The sequence below is a fragment of the Pollicipes pollicipes genome, unplaced genomic scaffold, assembly GCF_011947565.3.
Source record: "Pollicipes pollicipes isolate AB1234 unplaced genomic scaffold, Ppol_2.1 Scaffold_3087;HRSCAF=3621_pilon_pilon_pilon, whole genome shotgun sequence".
NCBI lineage: Eukaryota > Metazoa > Arthropoda > Thecostraca > Pollicipedomorpha > Pollicipedidae > Pollicipes > Pollicipes pollicipes.
In genome coordinates this window covers 18,984,254-19,003,285 of record NW_023596225.1, presented here as the reverse complement: position 1 = coordinate 19,003,285, position 19,032 = coordinate 18,984,254, and the positions used below count along the sequence as shown (strand labels likewise).

The window sequence follows — 19,032 nt, the reverse complement described above, 5'->3', positions numbered from 1 at the left end:
TCGCTGACAGCTCAGGCCGAAAACTGCCCAGGTCAGCTGCGAGGCCTGTCCCTCAGCAAACTCCCACTTCCACCAAGGGTCATGCGCCATCACCGCAATCGCTGCCGGCCTGATGCCCTCAGGAGGTTAGCGGTCCAGTTTGCCGAGCCCGGACACGTGTCCGAGGCTCGGGTACACGCTGCGGTGCCCGGAAGCCGGTTTCAGACGCTGTGCGAAGCCCCGCCCGGGGCGCGAGGACTTCGACGAGCCGGCCGGCGTCGGGCGCTAGCACCAGTCCCGTCCGACCGTCCAGCCACGACGTTCCCGTGCCAGCGTACAGGTCCGGAGAACAGCTGACGGCACCATGATCTCGGTCCTGCTCCTCGCTGCTCTCGTGAGTGTGAGGCGGCTGCGGTGGGCGCACAGCGGGCGGGCATGCCCCGGGAAGGAGGAATCGGACGTGCTTGTCTCATTGACTAACTGACAATATCTTTTTCAGCAATAGGTTGGTAGTTCCCTTATGACCCGTGTCTCAGTTTGTCGTCAAGAGTCGTTCGCTTTGCGACCCATCCATTACTTTGATCGGAAGTATTGTTTTTCTGACTGTTTTGACAGCTTATGCATCACGTGGAGTTTTTACGTGTGCATGCAGACCATCAGTGTTTTCCACCACTGTGAAGACACGTGGGTGAGATGATGGGCGCTTGATGCGGAAGTGTCTGCACATGGACACGCACACCAAAAATCGCCTCATTGCCTGGTGATCGTGATTTCTACTTTGTCGGCTACATTACATGCTCGTTTGTGACATCATCAGTTCAAAGTTCTTATGTTTTTTAACAGCCTTTGACGTACAAGGAGGTGCTGGCTGAACGATGTTGTAGTGTTAAATAGCAACTATATTGACCGTACTCAATATTTCGAGCTGTGCTTATCCTCAAGAGTGTGAAATAATCGCCGTTAACTCAGCATATGAACCTTAAAATCGTAATGCCGAAAAACAGGAGCATGTTGGCCTGTTACGCTCTCGTTTGGCGTTTCTTTCTCACATCAAGTTCTACTGGGATATTGACTGGCATTGCGGCGCAGTATTCATAACATATATCACTATGCCACGGTGAATCAAGGCCCTCACAGCGCAAATGCAGACTTCATTGTCTTTTTTCGCTGGGCTGAAAAGCCTGCTTTGGAACCACTAGTTGTTCTTGATTGAAGTTTGATAATGAAGGTTCGAAAATATGGTTGAAAACGCATATAATGGGCCTTCCTTTTAAGCTACATTTTCCTAGGAAGGACGTGGGTGGAGGAGAGTGCCTGTGTGTGTGTGGAAGGGGACATATTTACGCTGCTCTTTTTTCGATGGTATGATCATGCTTCTATGACGCGAGCAAAGGCTGTTTTCCAAAGTTTACGTTTATTTCAACTATGCTCAAAAATGAAAAACGATATCCGAACTACAATGAGTTGTAGTTGCACATGAACCCTTCAATATGCCAGGATGCCAGAAGGTGCCGGTGAAACGTCATAGAGCGAACATTGTTTGTAATGACAACTGTCGATATAAGTGATGTTTGTTCTTTAACTGTGTTTGACCAGTTCCTCCTGATGTAATGAAGATCGGTAGCTCAGCACAAGAACTCTGAACTAACAAGGCCGAAAAACCAGGAGCTGACAGTCTTTTTGCTTACATCAAGCAAACGATATTTCTTATCATCTTTCCTGTGTTATACATGGGATAATCAAGTGTAATGGGTTTGTTTGCATTGACATAATAGCACCTATAATAACCTACGAGTTTAACAGCGTTTCTGACCGAATCAGAGTCCGCCACTGTCATCCGTTACTGGCATCAAACGGCTTATATGCTTCTCGTAATGCTTTAAAAGCAACCTAACTTGCTTCACCTTTTGACCTCCTGAGTACGCCACCGTTCGCTCCCTGCCCTCGTTGCTCAATCGATTAGGTCCACACGATGGTGGCCGTGGGTACAGAATACTGAGAGAAGTAGGTGTGGCAAGGGTACTAGAATGGGTGTGTTCTGACGGCGCAATGTGCACATTTCTCCACGTTCAATGTTGAATGGTGCGGCCGTTGCCACGCCCGTCAAAATACATTTTCCAATCATGGCGGCGACTTCATTGGCGAGACCCAAATAAATCCGCATCAATCAATCCGCTATTCTTATTTTTCAAACTGGACTAGGGGGCTAACTAACTGAACTACGGGGCTGGGGGGTTGTGGAAACAAATCGCGCCAGTTTGATGCACGTAGCATACCTTCTCTGTTCTGGCCGTTTCATGCATTATAATTGCGTTTTTAACTGGTCTAGACTAACCCACGCAATGAATATTAGCGTCAATCATGCAACACTGAAGTATGCATCCACATCATAGCATTGCATAGTAAGCATCATTAGCAAAACCCCCGCGCTTCTGCGTCGCCCGTACCACCTGCGCCCTCCCCCCCCCCCCCCTCCCCCCCCCGTGGCAGGGTCGCGTCAGCTGACCACCCGTCGCCCAGGCTGCAGCGGTCGGACACAAAGTCTCGGCTGGACTCGTCTTCCGCCGCCGGGTCAACGGCCGGACAGCGTGCCGAACCGGCGCGGCCCGGTGACCCTGGTCAGCCCCCGCTCCCCGCCCCCACCCCCACAGTTGCCGCGCCCTCGGCTCGGCCGCCGCAGCACGTGCACCACAGCCGAGCGTGCAGCGTGCCGGCCGGCGGAGCTGCAGCCGGCCGGCCCGCCAGCACCCCGCACTCCCACCGCTCTGCTGATGCTCAGGCTGTCTACCCGGCAGTGCAGGTCGCGTCGCGTGGAGCATGTACATGCCACTCAGATTCATGCAGCTGATGACTCGTGGGGTTGCGTATTGTGCGGGATGGACCAAAAGGGAGGATCATACGGCTTCACCGTCGCACTGAAAGGGGAATCGGTGCGAGTTCCCCTAATATTTTCTGAGGACGCTTCTCCGGCATGTCGTGCAAGTGCCCACATTGTTAGTTGTCTAAGGATCATCCAATGTGCGTGTTTAACACAAAAACGTGTCCCTGGCATTTCTGATTTGGGAGAAGCGGCAGTTTTTTTAGGAGCGCTGCACAACAATCTACGGGCGGCGTGGGCGGTTTATCGGCGCCATACGTAATGAATGTTTGCTGAAAACACATAAACCTGCATACCATTTTACTTGTAATTGAACAAAGAACACACAGGAGATTTCGTGTTCCTATTATAAATGGTCTCGTATATGCGAGCATGCAAAGCTAACAAAAGTTCGATTTTCAGCACGGTTGACCCTTGACCTTGCACAATAGTCAATCATTGACCTAGCAGCATACAAGTTATTACTAATGACAGGTCCCATTAATACCAATCGTTTGGTGCTTTCCGCTAAGCTCTATTTTTCTTGGGGGATCGCATCGACCGCCCCCCTCCTCTTCAGTCCGCGTCATGAAAAACGGCGATTCAGGACGAGGGTTAACAGCCACAAGATGGAGCCTTGCTGTCGTGCCGAGACGTACTCGAACGGTTCTGTTCTTTGGTCGAAGCAAACTATGCAGCTTGTAGCCCATGCAGCATGCAAACTATGCAACAAGCTATGCAGAGGCGCACTGATGGCTGGACTGAGCGCTGGTAGCCGCGTGCCAGTGCCGGCCAGCAGTATGGCATACAGCAGCCATGTGGTAGCACATGGCTGCCGGAGACTTATCGCAGCCGTAGGCGCGGAGCCGGGACGCCGCCTTAAGTCTGACTCCGGGAGAACGCAATTCAAAACTGTACGGCATGGCCCGGTTGGCTCCTCCATGGATCCGCAGTTGTTAGACGGACCACGGGTCTGTTGTCACTTTGTGTGTACCTTGTGTATAAGCGTATATGTCTGCTGCCTTGTCGCCTGCCGCTGGCTGTTGACTGCTGAAGTAACTGAGGCCGGTAAACTTTTCTGTGGATCAGTAGGCATGGTATGGGACTTTCTAAGGGTCCACCACCAAGTGTGTTACATGGTGTGTAGGTTAATGCCTGGAGATAGTGACAACCTTTATCACGAGCTCCTTCCCAAGCACTGGGCGAAATGGTTCATTCCCGCCCAACCGTTACCAGTGGTGCGCCGGTCTGTGTTTGTGCGTTTGTCTGACTGTGGGCGACGGCCACCCGACCGTGAAGCGGGCGCGTGCCTGACCAGTGGGCCCTGTGATTGACTGCCATGCCTGTGGTGTCCCGTCAGGTGGGTCACGTGACAGGTCACGGCCGCCTGATGGACCCGCCGGCCAGGAACGCCATGTGGCGCTTCGGCTTCCCCAACCCGGTCAACTACAACGACAACGAGCTCTACTGCGGCGGCTTTATCGGTGAGCTCAGTAAAAAAAAAAACGGCAGCCTCCTCGGATAACGATAAGCCATGCATGATCTGAAATGTCAATTTATATACCGCCTCAAAGCCGGCTTTTATATTGCCGACGGTGATAGACTCAACTATAACCTGCTATTTATTGTTATCAGCATTCAAATAGTTTACCGAATCATTCCAAGTAATCCCAATTTGATAATTCCATCGTAATCCTGTTTGTAATCCCCCATGGTCTATTGCAAGGTGCCTGGAGTGTTGAGCTGAGCTCCCTGCACCATTTATCAGACTGGCCATTGCTGATAGCTTATAAAGCGCCACTATATGCGATGCAGCTTAGGGAATGCTCTCGATATCATTGCCGACACCGCTTACGGCCTCTGACATCCCCTTCAGCTCTGTGGACGTGCGATGTGCCATGCGAGTGACATTCCCCCGGTTTACAGTGCAGTACCAGCACAACCAGGGCAAATGCGGTGTGTGTGGGGACAACTACGCCCTGCCCGTGCCGCGACCTCACGAGGCCGGGGGCACCTTCGCGCAGGGCGTGATCGCTAAACGCTACGCACCTGGTCAGGTCAGTGGTGCAGGCAGACGCCGTTTCTGGACCCAGTGAGCAAGCACTTGCGTAAATATCTTGTGGTGATGATTTGTTAGATAGCTTTCTGTCGTGTTATTGATAGATGAAGGTTTCGAAAATCCAAAATTATGCATGGTGAGAAACAAATTTACCATTGATAACAGCCTATAGTCCATGTGTTCCACGCGGCTCTGATGTGCACGGTGATCATGACAGCAGTTTAAATGAATCGGGCGCCGAAGTGGAAAACGTGAAGGTAGCAGCGAACGTCGCCTTATGAGATGAGCTGGCGGGCGGCTCATTCCATATCGCGTCCCATTCTAGTTCATCAAACCGAGCTTTTGCAGACAACGCTCCGTGGTTCCAACGCGTCCTCGCCATAAGGCTCAGAATCGAAGCGTCTTTCTAGTCACCCGACTTGTGCTCGATTCCACCTGCGTGGAGTCTTATTTCAAAATCGGAACCAAAACTATGGAAATGGAGCTGAATCCGAAGCCCATTCGAGACGATTACCTAAACTTGGAAAAATCTGATCTGTGTTGAGCTAGCGAGAGTTGCCGAATTCAAGTTGGAATCCTAACAAGGTTTTTGTTATTAAAAATACATATAGTGCAAACTCGACGCCTTTCAAGCATAGCAGTATACCGTCGGTTTGTAGTGTTTCTATTACATTTCATGCGTCGTATTTGCTCGCTCATCAACATGCTTAAATACGTATTACAAAAAATTATGTCACACAAATTCTGCATGGCGCAATGACCAATCATCTGAATTACATCATATCCAACAACGCAAAGCCCCTGTTGTATGCAATGACATCGTCCTGGCCTGGTCGCAGCTGGTCGACATCGAGGTGGAGCTGACTGCCAACCACATGGGCAACTTCGTCATCCGCCTGTGCCCACACAACAACGACAAAACGACGATCACGCAGGAGTGCCTCAACAAGTGAGTCACGCTCTTCAGTGGACACGGCCGGGTGCTGTCTTCCAGCATGCTCGTCTGTGCATCACTGACGTGCGCCATCACCCTGGTCACGGTCGAACCGAGCCAATTCGTGATCCAACTTCACGAGCGGGCACGCCCGTCATCACTGAAGTAACGGGATGCCTAGGGGCCGAACTCATGACCTCTGTGGTCGCACGATGACATTAAAATCTGCCGGCAGCAGATGACAACGAGCCGTGAGTGTCATGTCCTGCTTCTGGGGGCCGGTTTACCACATCACGCATGCCGCCTACTGCCCGAGTGCACACACCACGCATGCCACCAACTGCCCGGGTGCACACGCCATGCATACCGCCTACTGCCCGGGTGCCACACCACGCATGCGGCAAACTGCCCGGGTGCACACACCACGCATGCCACCAACTGCCCGGGTGCACACACCACGCATGCCGCCTACTGTCCGGGTGCATACACCACGCATGCCGCTTACTGCCCGGGTGCACATACCACGCATGCCGCTTACTGCCCGGGTGCACACACCACGCATGCCGCCAACTGCCCGGGTGCACACACCACGCATGCCGCCAACTGCCCGGGTGCACACACCACGCATGCCGGCAACTGTCCGGGTGCACACACCACGCATGCCGGCAACTGCCCGGGTGCACACCGTCCGATTAAACAGACCTGTTGGCTTGAGCGGCACCGTTGCACAAGCGGCCTGACCAGGAGTCATAGGTGGCCCCGCCGGCCGGTGCACCCGCTGCCGGACGGGTGGTCGGTACCGGTCCGGAGGATCAGGCCGGCGAGCTGACGGACGTGTACCCGTCCGCTGCGTGACCCGGCGCTGACCCGGCCTCTGCGGCCGGCCAGCCGACCGGTCCCCCTCCCCCTTGTCGCCGGTCATTGGCACCAGCTGGAGCGGCCTGGCCGTCCGGGCTACCTTGCCCGGGGAGGCTGGCGTCAGGGGACCAGCACGCACATGGCTTTAGCAGCTCCGCTCCAGGCGCCAACACGAACTGGAAAGAACTTACGGAGATGTTCTTATGTGGCATGACGCATGTCGAAGTAGTAACGACACGAAATGCATCTTCCTTTCCACGAACAGATGCGCTTGTTTGTATGATAAAGATTGTGGATAGGTAAATATGGCGTGCATAACCCTTAATTCACACTATGACATCCGTAGACGCCCGCGCCCGCGCCGACACGCCAAAAGCACCTTCTCTGACGTCTCCTGACACGTTCCACCGACTTCGCTGCAGACACGTGCTGAAGGTGGCGGGCACCGACTCGATCCGCTTCATCATTCCGGAGGACTCGGGCAAGGCGGGCATCTTCCGCTGGAAGGTGGAGCTGCCGCCCTACTTGACGTGCACCCAGTGCGTCATGCAGTGGACCTACTACGCCGGCAACACCTGGGGCACCTGCTCGGACGGCACGCTGGCTGTCGGCTGCGGCCCGCAGGAGACATTCATCAACTGCGCCGACATCGCCATCATATCCAACACCGGCTACTTTGGGCCCGTAGATAACAGGTAGGTGCGGCTTGAATGGTGACTGGGGGATTCCACGTTAATTATTTAAGTCGTGTCCGTTAATAGCTTTAAATGCAAAGGAATTACTGCGTGCGAAATACTAAAGGGTATATAATCATTCGTATACAACAATATAAATAGCATGGCAACACAAAAATGCTTCAAATTCCAAACCCGAGCCCCTAATCGGGCGACCGCTCAAGAGGGAAGACGACTCTGTAAAAAAGATTGTACGGCCTTATACGCACTGCTTTCCTTAAGAAGCCACCATGAAACTAACCACACCGAATTTCACGCGCAGTGTGATCCGGCAATGCGCTGGTGACAATGGGCAATTTAGAGCATAGAGCATCCGTCTAGCCGCGCGCCATTACCATCCTTGCGCATTCGCGTCTATCCGTCCCCGCGCTACCCCCCCCCCCCCCCCCTCGTCCCCGTGGCGCCGCCACTCTGTTCGCACCCTCGTGCTCAACCGTATTCCCGTGCTACCCCTGCACCGCCACCCTGTTGACACCCTCCGCCTAGCAATATCCCCGTGCGCCGCCACTACGCTCGTGCTCTCGTGTCCATCTGTACTCCCCCCGCGGCCCCACCGCTCTATTCATACCCTCTGCCTATCTGTGCCCCCGTGCGCCGTCACAATGTTCGTGCTATCATGTCCATCCGTGCTCTCGTGCTCCTCCCGTGGCGTCGCCGCTCTTGTGCCCTCGTGTCCACCCGTGCTCTCGTGCCGACTCCATGGCCCGCTACTCACACGTGCCTCTCGCCTGCGTGCACTGACTCGTCCGGGCCCGTCGCCAGCCTGCGCATCCACCTGCCCTACACCAAGGCGGACGCGGCCCGGGTGGTGAGCGCCACCGACGCGCACCGCACCGAGCCGAGCGCGCCCGCTTTCCGGCCCCAAGTGTGCATCCCACACGGCCGGTTCGCCGAGCAGGAGGGCGCCGACGAGCACTGCCTGCAGTGTCTCGCCGAGCCGGACGCCTGTGAGGACGACAAGTGCATGTGCATGTGAGTACCGCTCGGCTGGATCGCGCAGCCGAGACCGGACTTCTCGGGGGGGAGGGGGGAGGGGGAGGGGGAGAGGGGAGAGGGGAGAGGGGAGAGGGGAGAGGGGAGAGGGGAGAGGGGGAGGGGGAGGGGAGGGATAGGGCAGCAGTACCCGGCTTTATAGCTTCATCCCCGATTTAGCCGGATGGTGCATCGCTGTCGCATCTGAAGTGCCGTGGTAGGTGGCTTACTGAGATTGTGCTCGACAAATTCGTGTGTTAATCGCGCTACCTTGTTTCCCACGTCGTTGACCTTGCGTCCCGTTTTACCGCAGAACCGAGTGCGAGGCGAGAGGAGAATTCGCCAAGAGGCCTCAGGCCGATCTCTACTGCCACGAGAACTGCCTGGGCTACCCCAGCCACTGTCCGGAGGACCGCTGCCGCTGTTACTGATCAAGGTGCGGCCAGCGGCGCCACGCGGGCATTATTGAAACCACTCTGTGATCGCGTTGAACGCTTCGGCTGCTTACGAAGCACGAGCTTTGGGCGAGAACAAGGACAGACTACACGCAACCACGCACTGAAAACCTCGAAAGTTCAGAGTGAGCAGTGACGTGCACAGATACACGCACACACACAACACACATACGCTCACATTATATCCTACTCGAAGCGAATACCCTAGCAGGATATTGTAAATAAAATGTGAACAAATAAGGTGGATAAAAGAAACATACTACATGTGAATACAATTCAAAGTAGTTTTAGCGTCGCTACTTTTGTACCGAATCGCTAGTGATAACAGTAACCAAATAAAACATTACAAATCTGTGGATTTATGTAATGCATCACCCAGGTGCGGGAATGCCACCCTGTTCGCCCCGCATGTCACGTGACCCCGCAGCGTTCGCTCTCGCCGTCGCGGCCGGAGCTCGCAATGCGGGGCGAAGGGCGAGCGTCAATGGAGCGATGAGTGCCTGTGGCAGTGCACCCCGCTTAAGGTGCGCTGAAATAGGAGTCGGCGCTGGCTGGCTGACTGACCACTCTCAGAGACCAACCACTGCCCATGAAGATCTCCGCCACCGCCTTGTCCGCAGTGACAAACACAGTTCAGTCCACTTTTATCGTCAGCACACAGGTTTATCCGTTTCCATTTCCATGTCACCGGTCTGTGAAAGCGCGCAACGACTCAATGCGACGACACAGCAGTGCCGATAGAAATTATGGCAACCCTGATCGGCAAAGCCGACGACAAAAACACAGGCAAAAACCGCGGTGCAAAATAATCGTGAGCCGCGTCACCTCGGTAAAGTTTATAGCGATAAAGACTATAAACTAAAAATGAATAGAAAACCACGCCGCAGAATACGGACGTGGCGCGCGGCCCGTCTGCGACAACATAGTGCGCGCCCAACGGCGGCCGGTTCCCGTCACGGCGTGGCTGCGCCCCGCCTCGATGATGACGCCGACTCCCAAGCCCGCCGGCGCCGCTGAGCCCGCGGCCTCGCGCCGGGCCGGGCCGGGCGGTCCGGCTGGCTAGCGCGCCCGAGCCACCGTCGGTCGCCAGCTAACACAACTATAGGATCACAGCGAGCCCGGCGGGACGGCGCGGCCGCCGCCCCGGCCGGCACACCATCACATCCGACCATTTGATACGACTTTGTGCGTTTGGGAGAGGCGGCGCGGCCAGGAGCGGGCTGTCTGGCGCGCCTGCGGCCACCGCCGGCGCACGGTGAGGCTGACGGCGCCCGGCGCCAGCGCCCAGCGGCTGGGGAAGAAGCTGGCCGGGACACGTAGCGCCAGCTCCGGGCGCCTGGCGTCCGGGCCGCTCCGCGCGCCGCGCCACTCGGCCCGCACCGAAGCGCCGCGCGCAGCGACAGCGGGCGCCAGGGTACATAACGGGGTACGGCGCTTGGCGCGCGGCTCACGCCAAGTCCGACGGCGCGGCCCGCTCGCGGCGCCCTCTGCCCGGCTAGCAGGCGGCCGCCGAGCCACTCCGAGGCGCCTCCCACGCACGAGCGGCAGTCGGGCGGCACTGCTGGAACGCTGCCCTGGCGTGTCACATCGCCCGGTACGGACCCTGCATCTTCAGAAACTGCAAACACCCAGGCGGCCGTCAAACCACTGCATGAGTGAACGAAGAAATCAAGCATGGGAAACACCAGACCTGTTGCATCACAAAATGACCTTTATTGAGTGGAACTATGGCGCGCGGTGGATGCATAACGATTAAACGCGACTGCTTTTCGCCATGGTTACCTTGTTAAGTAAACTAGTACACCATTATTGTGCCTTTTACTGGTAAACGTTTGAGAAGAAGCGATGATGTGGTCTGGTACCACCACGGACCAGATTGGGACAGCACATAAACATATGCCAGATTATAATACACACTGCGCAGCACTGACCTTTCTTGCGTCCGTTCAGTTCAGAAACAATGAAAACCACTGAACACGACCAGTAACAAACCATGAACACAGCTCATCGGCAGCGTCTCACAGCTCTAGCATCCCGTTAGGTACGGAATGGCTGCTTGCCAGCCATCTTCACTTTACGGGCCCCGCAGCGACCAAGATAGCCATACAGACCCCTGACATGACGTCTACTGCACGGACTCCCACCCCGTCACCACGATCTGGCCTGTTTTGGTAAGACCGGTATGCCGCCCACTTCGAAAAGTTCATGAACTCCACAGGCACAGACAATCGCAATCGATATGACCAAGCTCTGGCCCGCACGGCCAGCCTGACCCGATGAGCTAGCTCTGACCCACGTGACCTCTCCCCCGGCCAGGTCGTCAGCTGCCTGCTGTGACCACGCGCCGACCCGTGCGCCGCGCGCCGCCGCTCACCTGTATGACCAGACTGGGGCCGGCCGCCACGATCTCGGGCGGGATGTGCGAGAGCGGGCAGTTCTCCAGGCTCAGCAGCTGCAGGTTCGAGCACAGCACCAGCTCGTACGGCAGACTGTGCAGGTTCGGGTTGTCGTTGATGTACAACGACTCCAGCGACTCCAGGTTGCCCACCTCCTCCACTAGGTGGCCGATGTTATTTTCGCCCGCGCTCAGGTAGGTCAGATTGGTCAGCAGCCTGAGACGGGCACCCGGTCTTAGAACGAGTTCACGCCACCAACACCCTGGTTTGAGTGGGCCCACACACCAGTGCAAAGCCTGGTTCAGTAGCATCCCCTGTTGAGTGAAGACAGTCCATCAAACTGTATCTGGTCTACCCTGAACAACGGGAAAACTGCTATCCATCCCAAGCAGCCCTGAAATATCCTTATGCCACTTGTACCGCAATTGCATTCCCTTTGTATTGCCTGGGCATGTCGAGATACCAACAAACGTGGAGCACACCGTCTGACAGCAAAGCAATTGGTGATTCAAACCAGCATCTTGTATCAAAATATGTATAATTTTTATTTTTCGTCGGACCCACCCGATCGCCCTGGGCAGCGAGGTGAGGCAGTTGCTCTGCAGCACCAGCCGCTGCAGATCGCGGAGGTAGCCGATCTCGTTGGGAAGCGTCTCCAGCTGGTTCTCCTCCAGGTCCAGCAGCCGCAGCTTCCGCAGGTTGCCGAGCGTTGACGGCAGACGCTGCACGGGCATGCTGGTGTCAGAGGACGCCTTCCGCCACAGGAGCTGCCATGAGTTGGAGGTACGGCACAGAGGGCCGCCACTGACAATGCACAGCTCTGTGCCCAAACGCACGACTCCGTCGAACGCTAGCGACTGGTATCAAACGAGGCAGCCCAAGGGGCCAAGCAGCGCGCGTTCCGTCCGCTCACCCTGAGCATGTTGTTGGAGAGGATGAGCACCTCCAGGCTCTGCAGGTGCTGGATATCGTCCGGCACCTTGGTCAGCTGGTTGGTGCCCAGATTGAGCTCCACCATGTGCTCCCAGGTGCCAATGTCCATCGGCAGCGAGGTCAGCAGGTTGTCCTTCATGTTCAGCTTGGTTAGGTGGCGCGCCCGCGACAAGATCCCGTACGGGATCTTGTCGATTTGGTTGTGCTCCATGTTGATTGAGTCCACGTTGGTGAACTGTTGGCAATGCAGACGAACGGCTGTCATTCGCCACGGGTGGTCACAACGTCCCGTCCCAACCGAGAAGCAAACCTCACGCCCCTGCATAGAGCGAGCACACTTGTCAAATATGCCGACTTCCCTTCAACGCAGCAACGAACATCACGTCCAGGCACTAGCCTGTCAGGCATTGGCAGCCGGGTTCGGCCGGTAAGGGGCCGACCATAAATAACATCATGCGTGAAGGAGGGGCTTTTGGTAGGGCATAACCGAAGTATCACCAGGGAGGGGGTCGGATGGCGCACCGTTACGTACCGGTGTAGTTGCAAGTCATGTTTGGATTTCAACAATCTAAAACCCTGCAGCCGGGTGTCGCGCAAATGGCCAAGCCAAATGGACGTTACCTTTTTCGGGATGCTATACTCAACACAGCATAACGTGGAGGATGGAAGTTTTGCCTGAGGTAGCTGATGCGTAACTCGGGGAGAGAGTTAAAATGCCTAAAAGTATGCAAGGTAATTGACGGATGACCCTAACCTCCGCTGACCCCAATTGAAGAGCCCACTGCCAGCTCACCTGCGCCGGCCCACCCACGGGGAAGCTAGTGAAGCAGTTTCTAGCCAGCGTGACGCTGGTCAGGCTATTGAGCGCCGACAGCAGGCCCTCCGGCAGGCGCGCCACGCTGTTGCCCTCCATGTTGTACTGGTCCATGAACACGCACTTGGCCAGCGACTTGGGTATCTCCGTGAGCCGGTTGTATCTGGCGAGGAGGCCAGAGACGATGTCACCTTTACTGAACATAGCACGCTGTTACTACCAGCTTATGCGGGGATATGCAACACAACTAACGTCAGCCTCCGTCATCTGGATAACGCATCGCACGGGATGCGCGTCTCACACCTACACGTACAAAAGCCTGCACGTTTCCCAGGGGCCAGAACGGCGGACGCAAACCGATCACAGCACCGGCCACAGACCCCCGCTGGTGACGGCCTGACGCTGCACCTGTGTACGCGTGGGACGCCCGCGCACTGCCCTCCAGTCGCGGCCGCGCCTCGTTCCCACCGACCTGAGCTCGAGTCGCGTGAGCGCGCGCAGATTGCCGATGGTCTCCGGTATGTCGAGCAGCTCGTTGTGCTGCAGGTCCAGCGTCGAGAGGTGGACGCAGTGGCCGATCGCCTCCGGCAGGTGCTCCAGGTGGTTGTGCGAGATGTCGAAGGTGACCAGCTTGACCAGGCGGCCCACGCCCGGCGTCAGCTCGCGGATCTTGTTCTCGCGCAGGCTCAGCATCGTCAAGTTCTGCCCCGGAATGGCGGGGTGAGAGGTCGGCACGAGCGGAGTGGCGGCGCGTCCGGCCGTCACACGCCCCGACGACGCAGCCAGCTGAGTGGCCACCACGCGCCGCGCCGCCAGCAACCACCCGGAAGATGTGCCAACCTACATGGATGAATGTGGGCTCCTCGCGATAATATAAATATTCGATGCCAAGAATAATGCTACGGGAATACAAATCCCCTCCAGCAAATATGCTGGAGCTTATTGTCTTAAACATGCATGCAAAAAGGGTGATGCAGGATCAATAGTGACAGGTCTCACAAAGTTCACAAAGCCACGGCACTTACCACTAGATTCTGTATATCATCTCCAACTACTTTGATTCTGTTGAACCTCAGGAACAGGGTCGTGAGGTTGGTCAGCTTGTAAACCACATCAGGTATCTGGAAACATTCATCAGCAATGTCATACAGCAATGAACGAATAGACGATCACCAAACGCCATCACACGACCCTGCCACAATTGTTTAAATGACACTTCAATCCCAAGGCTCCCTTTGCACATTCTGAACAAACATAGTTACACTTTTCTGATAAGCACCACAAACATGTCCTGATGAACCCTGTCCACTAGCTGTGAGCAATGCCTACGCACCTTGCAACATGTTTGTGGACTTGTTCCAATGGGCATTACAGTGTCATGCCACCCAACAATAATTAGCACGATGTACCAGGGGGTGGTGCGACGTCGCGGACGGTTGCACAGACCGGCGACCACTCACTGACCTCGTTCAGCTTGTTGTGCCGCAGGTCCAGCACGCGCAGCGAGGTGAGGTGCGCTAGCGAGTCGGGCAGCTGGGTCAGCGAGTTCTCGTTGAGCGCCAGCGTCTGCAGGCCGGTGAGACAGCCCATCTCGGCCGGCAGCGTCGTCAGCTTGTTGCCGTACAGGTAGAGCTCGTGCAGCTCGGTCATGTCACGCACCGTCGCCGGCAGGTGTGTGATCTGTTCGGCGACAGAACAGGCGTCAGCTCTCACGGCGCACCATTGGTACACCAGGTGTCGCCGGCCGACCAGTACGTGGTTTTCGCTGCATGAGTGTAATTGGCAGCTGTGGTGTCCATGGCTACGCAGCGTGGTAATACTACTTGGTGTTTTGTTTTTTTGTTTTTTGAGTTGTTGTGCACCTAGCCAGAAAGTGTTGATTTTTTAGATGGGAATAGAGCATATGTCTGAAACAGAGATCACTGGAGAGCCTGCTTTCCGATCTGGTCACGCATGCCAATGCTGTGATTAGATCATGGACAACCGCCCGTTTCCGTTCCGATAGCTCCGTTGGTTAGAGTGCCTGCTTTCCTATCCATCCAGCTGTGGCTGGACGAGCTCACGTTGCCTTAGGCTCTCGCTTTCAGCCTTTGATTGAGATGGCATACGGCTGACGGCAGCGACCGCACTACAGGTGAGGTGGCAACAGGGGCAGGACGGACCGTCTCGAGCATTGCTGCACGTTCAACTTTCGCCGTACATTCTGCCGTTTACCCGGAATTTCGCGGTAAACCGCCATTGGCCACCATGGCCCACCATTCGCGGCCGAATGGTGGGCCACGGCTGCTCCGACAAATCTGCTTAGCATGAACACTGATCCCAATCATTCCCCCAATCAAAATGTTTGGACCAACTTAAAAAGATACATGGCCCGCACGCAAGACTTTGAAAGCGTCAGACGAACAGAGCAGCCAGCTGCTAGTACTCATCACAACTAAGTACCCAAACGGTCCGTCGAGCGAGCGCCCTGCAGCCAGGGTACTGTCCCGGCCCCTGTCGCCACAACACACCGTGCCCGCCGCACCCCGCCCGGCGGCCGACTCACGTTCGACTTGCTGAGGTCGAGACGGCGGGCGCCCTCCTCCCGACAGCGCAGGAACTCCTTGGCCACGTCCAGGTCGGCCTGGATCGGCTTGTTCTTCTTGACGGTCGGCTTGGGCTTGTTCTCGTCCACCTTGACGGTGACGGTCTTGGGTCGGCTGGAGTCTCCGGCCGTCAGCGAGCCCGACGACAGCTTCTTCTCCTTGAGCGCGGCCACGAGCTCGGCGGCCGCCTCCGGCATCCGGTCGCCGTCGGCCGAGCCCTGAGGGTCAGCAGCAGCTCGGGTCAGCGCGGACCAGAACCAGCGTCAGCTGGGAACAGCTGGGGCGATTTTTCCACATGACGGCGCGTGCTGTGTTGTGTCAAGTGTCCCAGCACTGACCGTTTTTTTTCAACAGGTCGTGCATAACATCATCATAATGCATATGGGGACAGCTTTAAGTCTTTATCCATCCTTCCTCTATCACAAACCACTTGGGTTGAATCCCTGCCCGATCCACACGCAAAACCTCCGAGTCATATGGGCCCCGTGTCACGCGCCCTTCACATGCACACACACCGACACACACACACACACACACACACACACACACACACACACACACACACACACACACACACACACACACACACACACACACACACACACACACACACACACACAAATGGCTGGTCTGTGTGAGCAAGTGCTGCAGGCCTTACCTCTGGCCGCAGCTCGGCGAGCCTGTCGGCCGAGGGCGCCGCCTCCTGGCTGCGTGACTTGCTTGTCTTCTTCATGGTCTGGCAAGACCACTTCACGTCACTTCACCAGCTCAGCCGGTCCTGCCATCGACCAGCCAAACTTGAACAACAGATAGCACAATGCGTGACAACATGAAGGGCAAGAGTAAAACATTAAAGAGTGCAAAGCACCAAATTAACTGTTTGCTCACCCCATTTGAAGTGTTTGGGACAAAAGGTGGTCAACAGCATGACTGTTTTGGAACAGTCTACAATAGGCCCTATGCAATGCTTACATACTTATGCAATGGGTGTAGACAAACTATACACAAGAACACTGTGAACACTTGGAGTATGTAAAAATCTTCAACATGATCTTAACAATATGTCAGAATTGCATGATAGTTCATAAGATGATCCTCACAGCCTTATGAACATAAGCATTGTAATCTCATTAAACCTTTGGAATTCAGACTTAAGGTACACATAATGGTGAAAGAGAAATGAGAATCATTTATCCCTCTGGGATGTAAGGTAGTTTACAGCCTGGAGTAAGACATTGGCTGTGAGCAAGGTGAACACTGGATCTCAACAAGTCATGCACTGTTCCTCCACCAACATGCAAAAGTATCTTAGTGCATAAATAATCAACTGATTATTGCCCAGTCTAGCAACATTTTACACACATCAACACTCATTCCAAGCACTGCAGTCCCGGCCACTGTTGATATTCAGCTTCGCACATATCTAGGCTCAGTGTCATTCCCTTATACTGTGAACATGCAGTGACAAAGCCAGATAAGCTACCCAGGTGGATCGAAGTATTTTTGATTACATTAATAACTATGGACTCACAGGGCCATCACAGCATTTTCAAGCTAAGTATTTTACTTAGCATCATCTCTCATCACCTTTCTGAGTTTCTTCAACTAAAACAAATACCAGAGGCAGTAAAAATGTGCAAGTTGAATCCAATGCATTATAATTCCTCGACATTACACATGCTGCATGGAATCCATGAGTTATGTATAAAGGCCTAGTTTAAACATTTCCCATCAATACACCATAAAACACTAGCAAATAGTGGGATAATGACTCAAATCACCTACCTATAAAGCTTCGCCTAACCAAGACTGAATAGAATATGTTATGCTGGACATGTCTTGCATAGCAGTCTTTCAACATAACTAAAAAAAAAATTCCAGTACACCACAATCTGAGCACTCCGAGTTTAACGCATGCTTGCCAGCAATTTCAATATACAGAAGCCGATGCCTCCAAAAATCACAATTTGCAGGTAATTTCAGGCAAAAATATCATGAAAATGTTTTCCTAGACTGACAAAATGAAAAATCAGGGCTAGTTAACTTGGCATGAATTTGATGCCTGCCAACATGAGGTTTGGTACACCAATTTTACATTGGTGTGTGGCACAGTGGGCACCACAAACTGTCATGCCCCCATGCCCACAAGCACAATGGAACTCTGCAGAGTAGCATCCACCCCTGCAAATTATACTTAATGAAAGCAATGCTTTCAGCATCTTTCCAATATTTGCTTGTCATTTATGACTCATTCTATCCAAATTCAAGGCATTATATTCTCATATCTTACCACATATAAATGATCAACAAAACTCCACAGAGTACTATGATGTCCACCTGACTTATAAGGCCTCCTAGCAGCATCCTGTAAAAGATGCACCAAAAACCCTATGTAAATTAAGAATGATTTTACTGCACCTACTGCCTCAACCAACCTTCAAAATATGCAAATTCTGCCCAAAGAACACAGGAGAGTACAAAGATAAGAGATCTGAAAATCGTGAACACCCCTAACACCATCATGAACAATGTTCTAGCAATGGCAACCCAGCAAGGGGGAGCTTATCTGGGGAGGTAGATACATATTTATCACTGATATTCCAGCTCCGTAGGCATGCACGCAACCTGGAAAAGCAATGAGACGAACAATCAAGCTCACCTGCGCCATTCACTTCCCTTCATACTGTAAGGATTGTGCACGGGCAAACAGTTACCCAGCCGATAAGCTTCAAGATTTATGAATATGAAAACGTCTTTTCATGTATTCCTCGAATAAGCACTTCACGTTGGCCTGGGCTAAACCCTAACGTACCACCCCCTCTCCCCGCATACACCAATTTGCGCCATCCACAGATCCTACAAAGCAAGGCCTTAAATATCGGAAAGTCACCAAGCGGTCTTTTCGCACTATGAGCGTAGCGAAGATGACGTCACTGGAAGTCACGCCGGCAGCAGTCCGCCGTGAGTATTGAAATGATGACGCGTAACCGCCGGACGCCTCGTGTCATAGGGGCCGTCTAAAAAATACGCTTCGCATGGATTGGAATGACGAGATACACTGCGGTAATAATGATTTATTGTCATGAAGGCGTGCATCATAAGATTTAGAATAGTAGACTATAAGCGCGGTGATTGAATGTTTGCAACATTGTTCAACACAGGGTGTCTCTCAGAATGGTGTGACCGGCCGGGACCCCTACGAGCACCGTGGCAGTCTGGTTTAACTCTCAAAGATCACAGCATGACAAGCTAATTGCTTTCGCAAAGACTCGGGACGACCTTCGAAGTACGACAGATTCGGGCCAAGACGTCTCTCAAGAGCGGCGCAACAGGCTGGGACACCTCCAAGCGCCGCAGTTTGACTGCATGGCGCGACAGCTTGATACAAATATCCAAGCCGTGCGGAAGGCCGGAACACCTGCTGCACGACTGGCAGAACAGGAGCGACAGGACAGG

The 19,032-nt window shown here is 54.3% G+C and overlaps 2 protein-coding genes across 3 annotated transcripts; one reads left to right on the top strand and one right to left on the bottom strand.

Annotated features, from left to right (window-relative positions):
- Nucleotides 1-291: 291 nt before the first annotated feature.
- On the top strand, nt 292-9,202 carry LOC119114785 (uncharacterized). The gene is made up of 7 exons (XM_037238816.1): nt 292-373; nt 4,197-4,320; nt 4,763-4,893; nt 5,735-5,844; nt 7,110-7,382; nt 8,184-8,393; nt 8,707-9,202. The coding sequence occupies exons 1-7, from the start codon at nt 344-346 to the stop codon at nt 8,822-8,824; spliced, it is 996 nt and encodes a 331-aa protein (XP_037094711.1). The 5' UTR covers nt 292-343; the 3' UTR covers nt 8,825-9,202.
- A 1,057-nt stretch (nt 9,203-10,259) lies between these two features.
- Nucleotides 10,260-18,413, bottom strand: LOC119114782 (leucine-rich repeat protein soc-2 homolog). 2 transcript variants are annotated; one of them, XM_037238814.1, is made up of 11 exons: nt 18,236-18,413; nt 16,235-16,373; nt 15,537-15,794; nt 14,456-14,671; nt 14,017-14,112; nt 13,464-13,693; nt 12,971-13,154; nt 12,158-12,412; nt 11,809-11,966; nt 11,223-11,460; nt 10,260-10,466 (listed from the first exon to the last, which is right to left on the bottom strand). In XM_037238814.1, the coding sequence occupies exons 2-11, from the start codon at nt 16,307-16,309 to the stop codon at nt 10,431-10,433; spliced, it is 1,746 nt and encodes a 581-aa protein (XP_037094709.1). In that variant the 5' UTR covers nt 16,310-16,373; nt 18,236-18,413; the 3' UTR covers nt 10,260-10,430. The 2 variants fall into 2 exon arrangements, with proteins under 2 accessions (XP_037094709.1, XP_037094708.1); XM_037238813.1 differs by having other exon boundaries at nt 10,261-10,466; nt 16,235-16,354.
- Between the last annotated feature and the right edge of the window lie 619 nt (nt 18,414-19,032).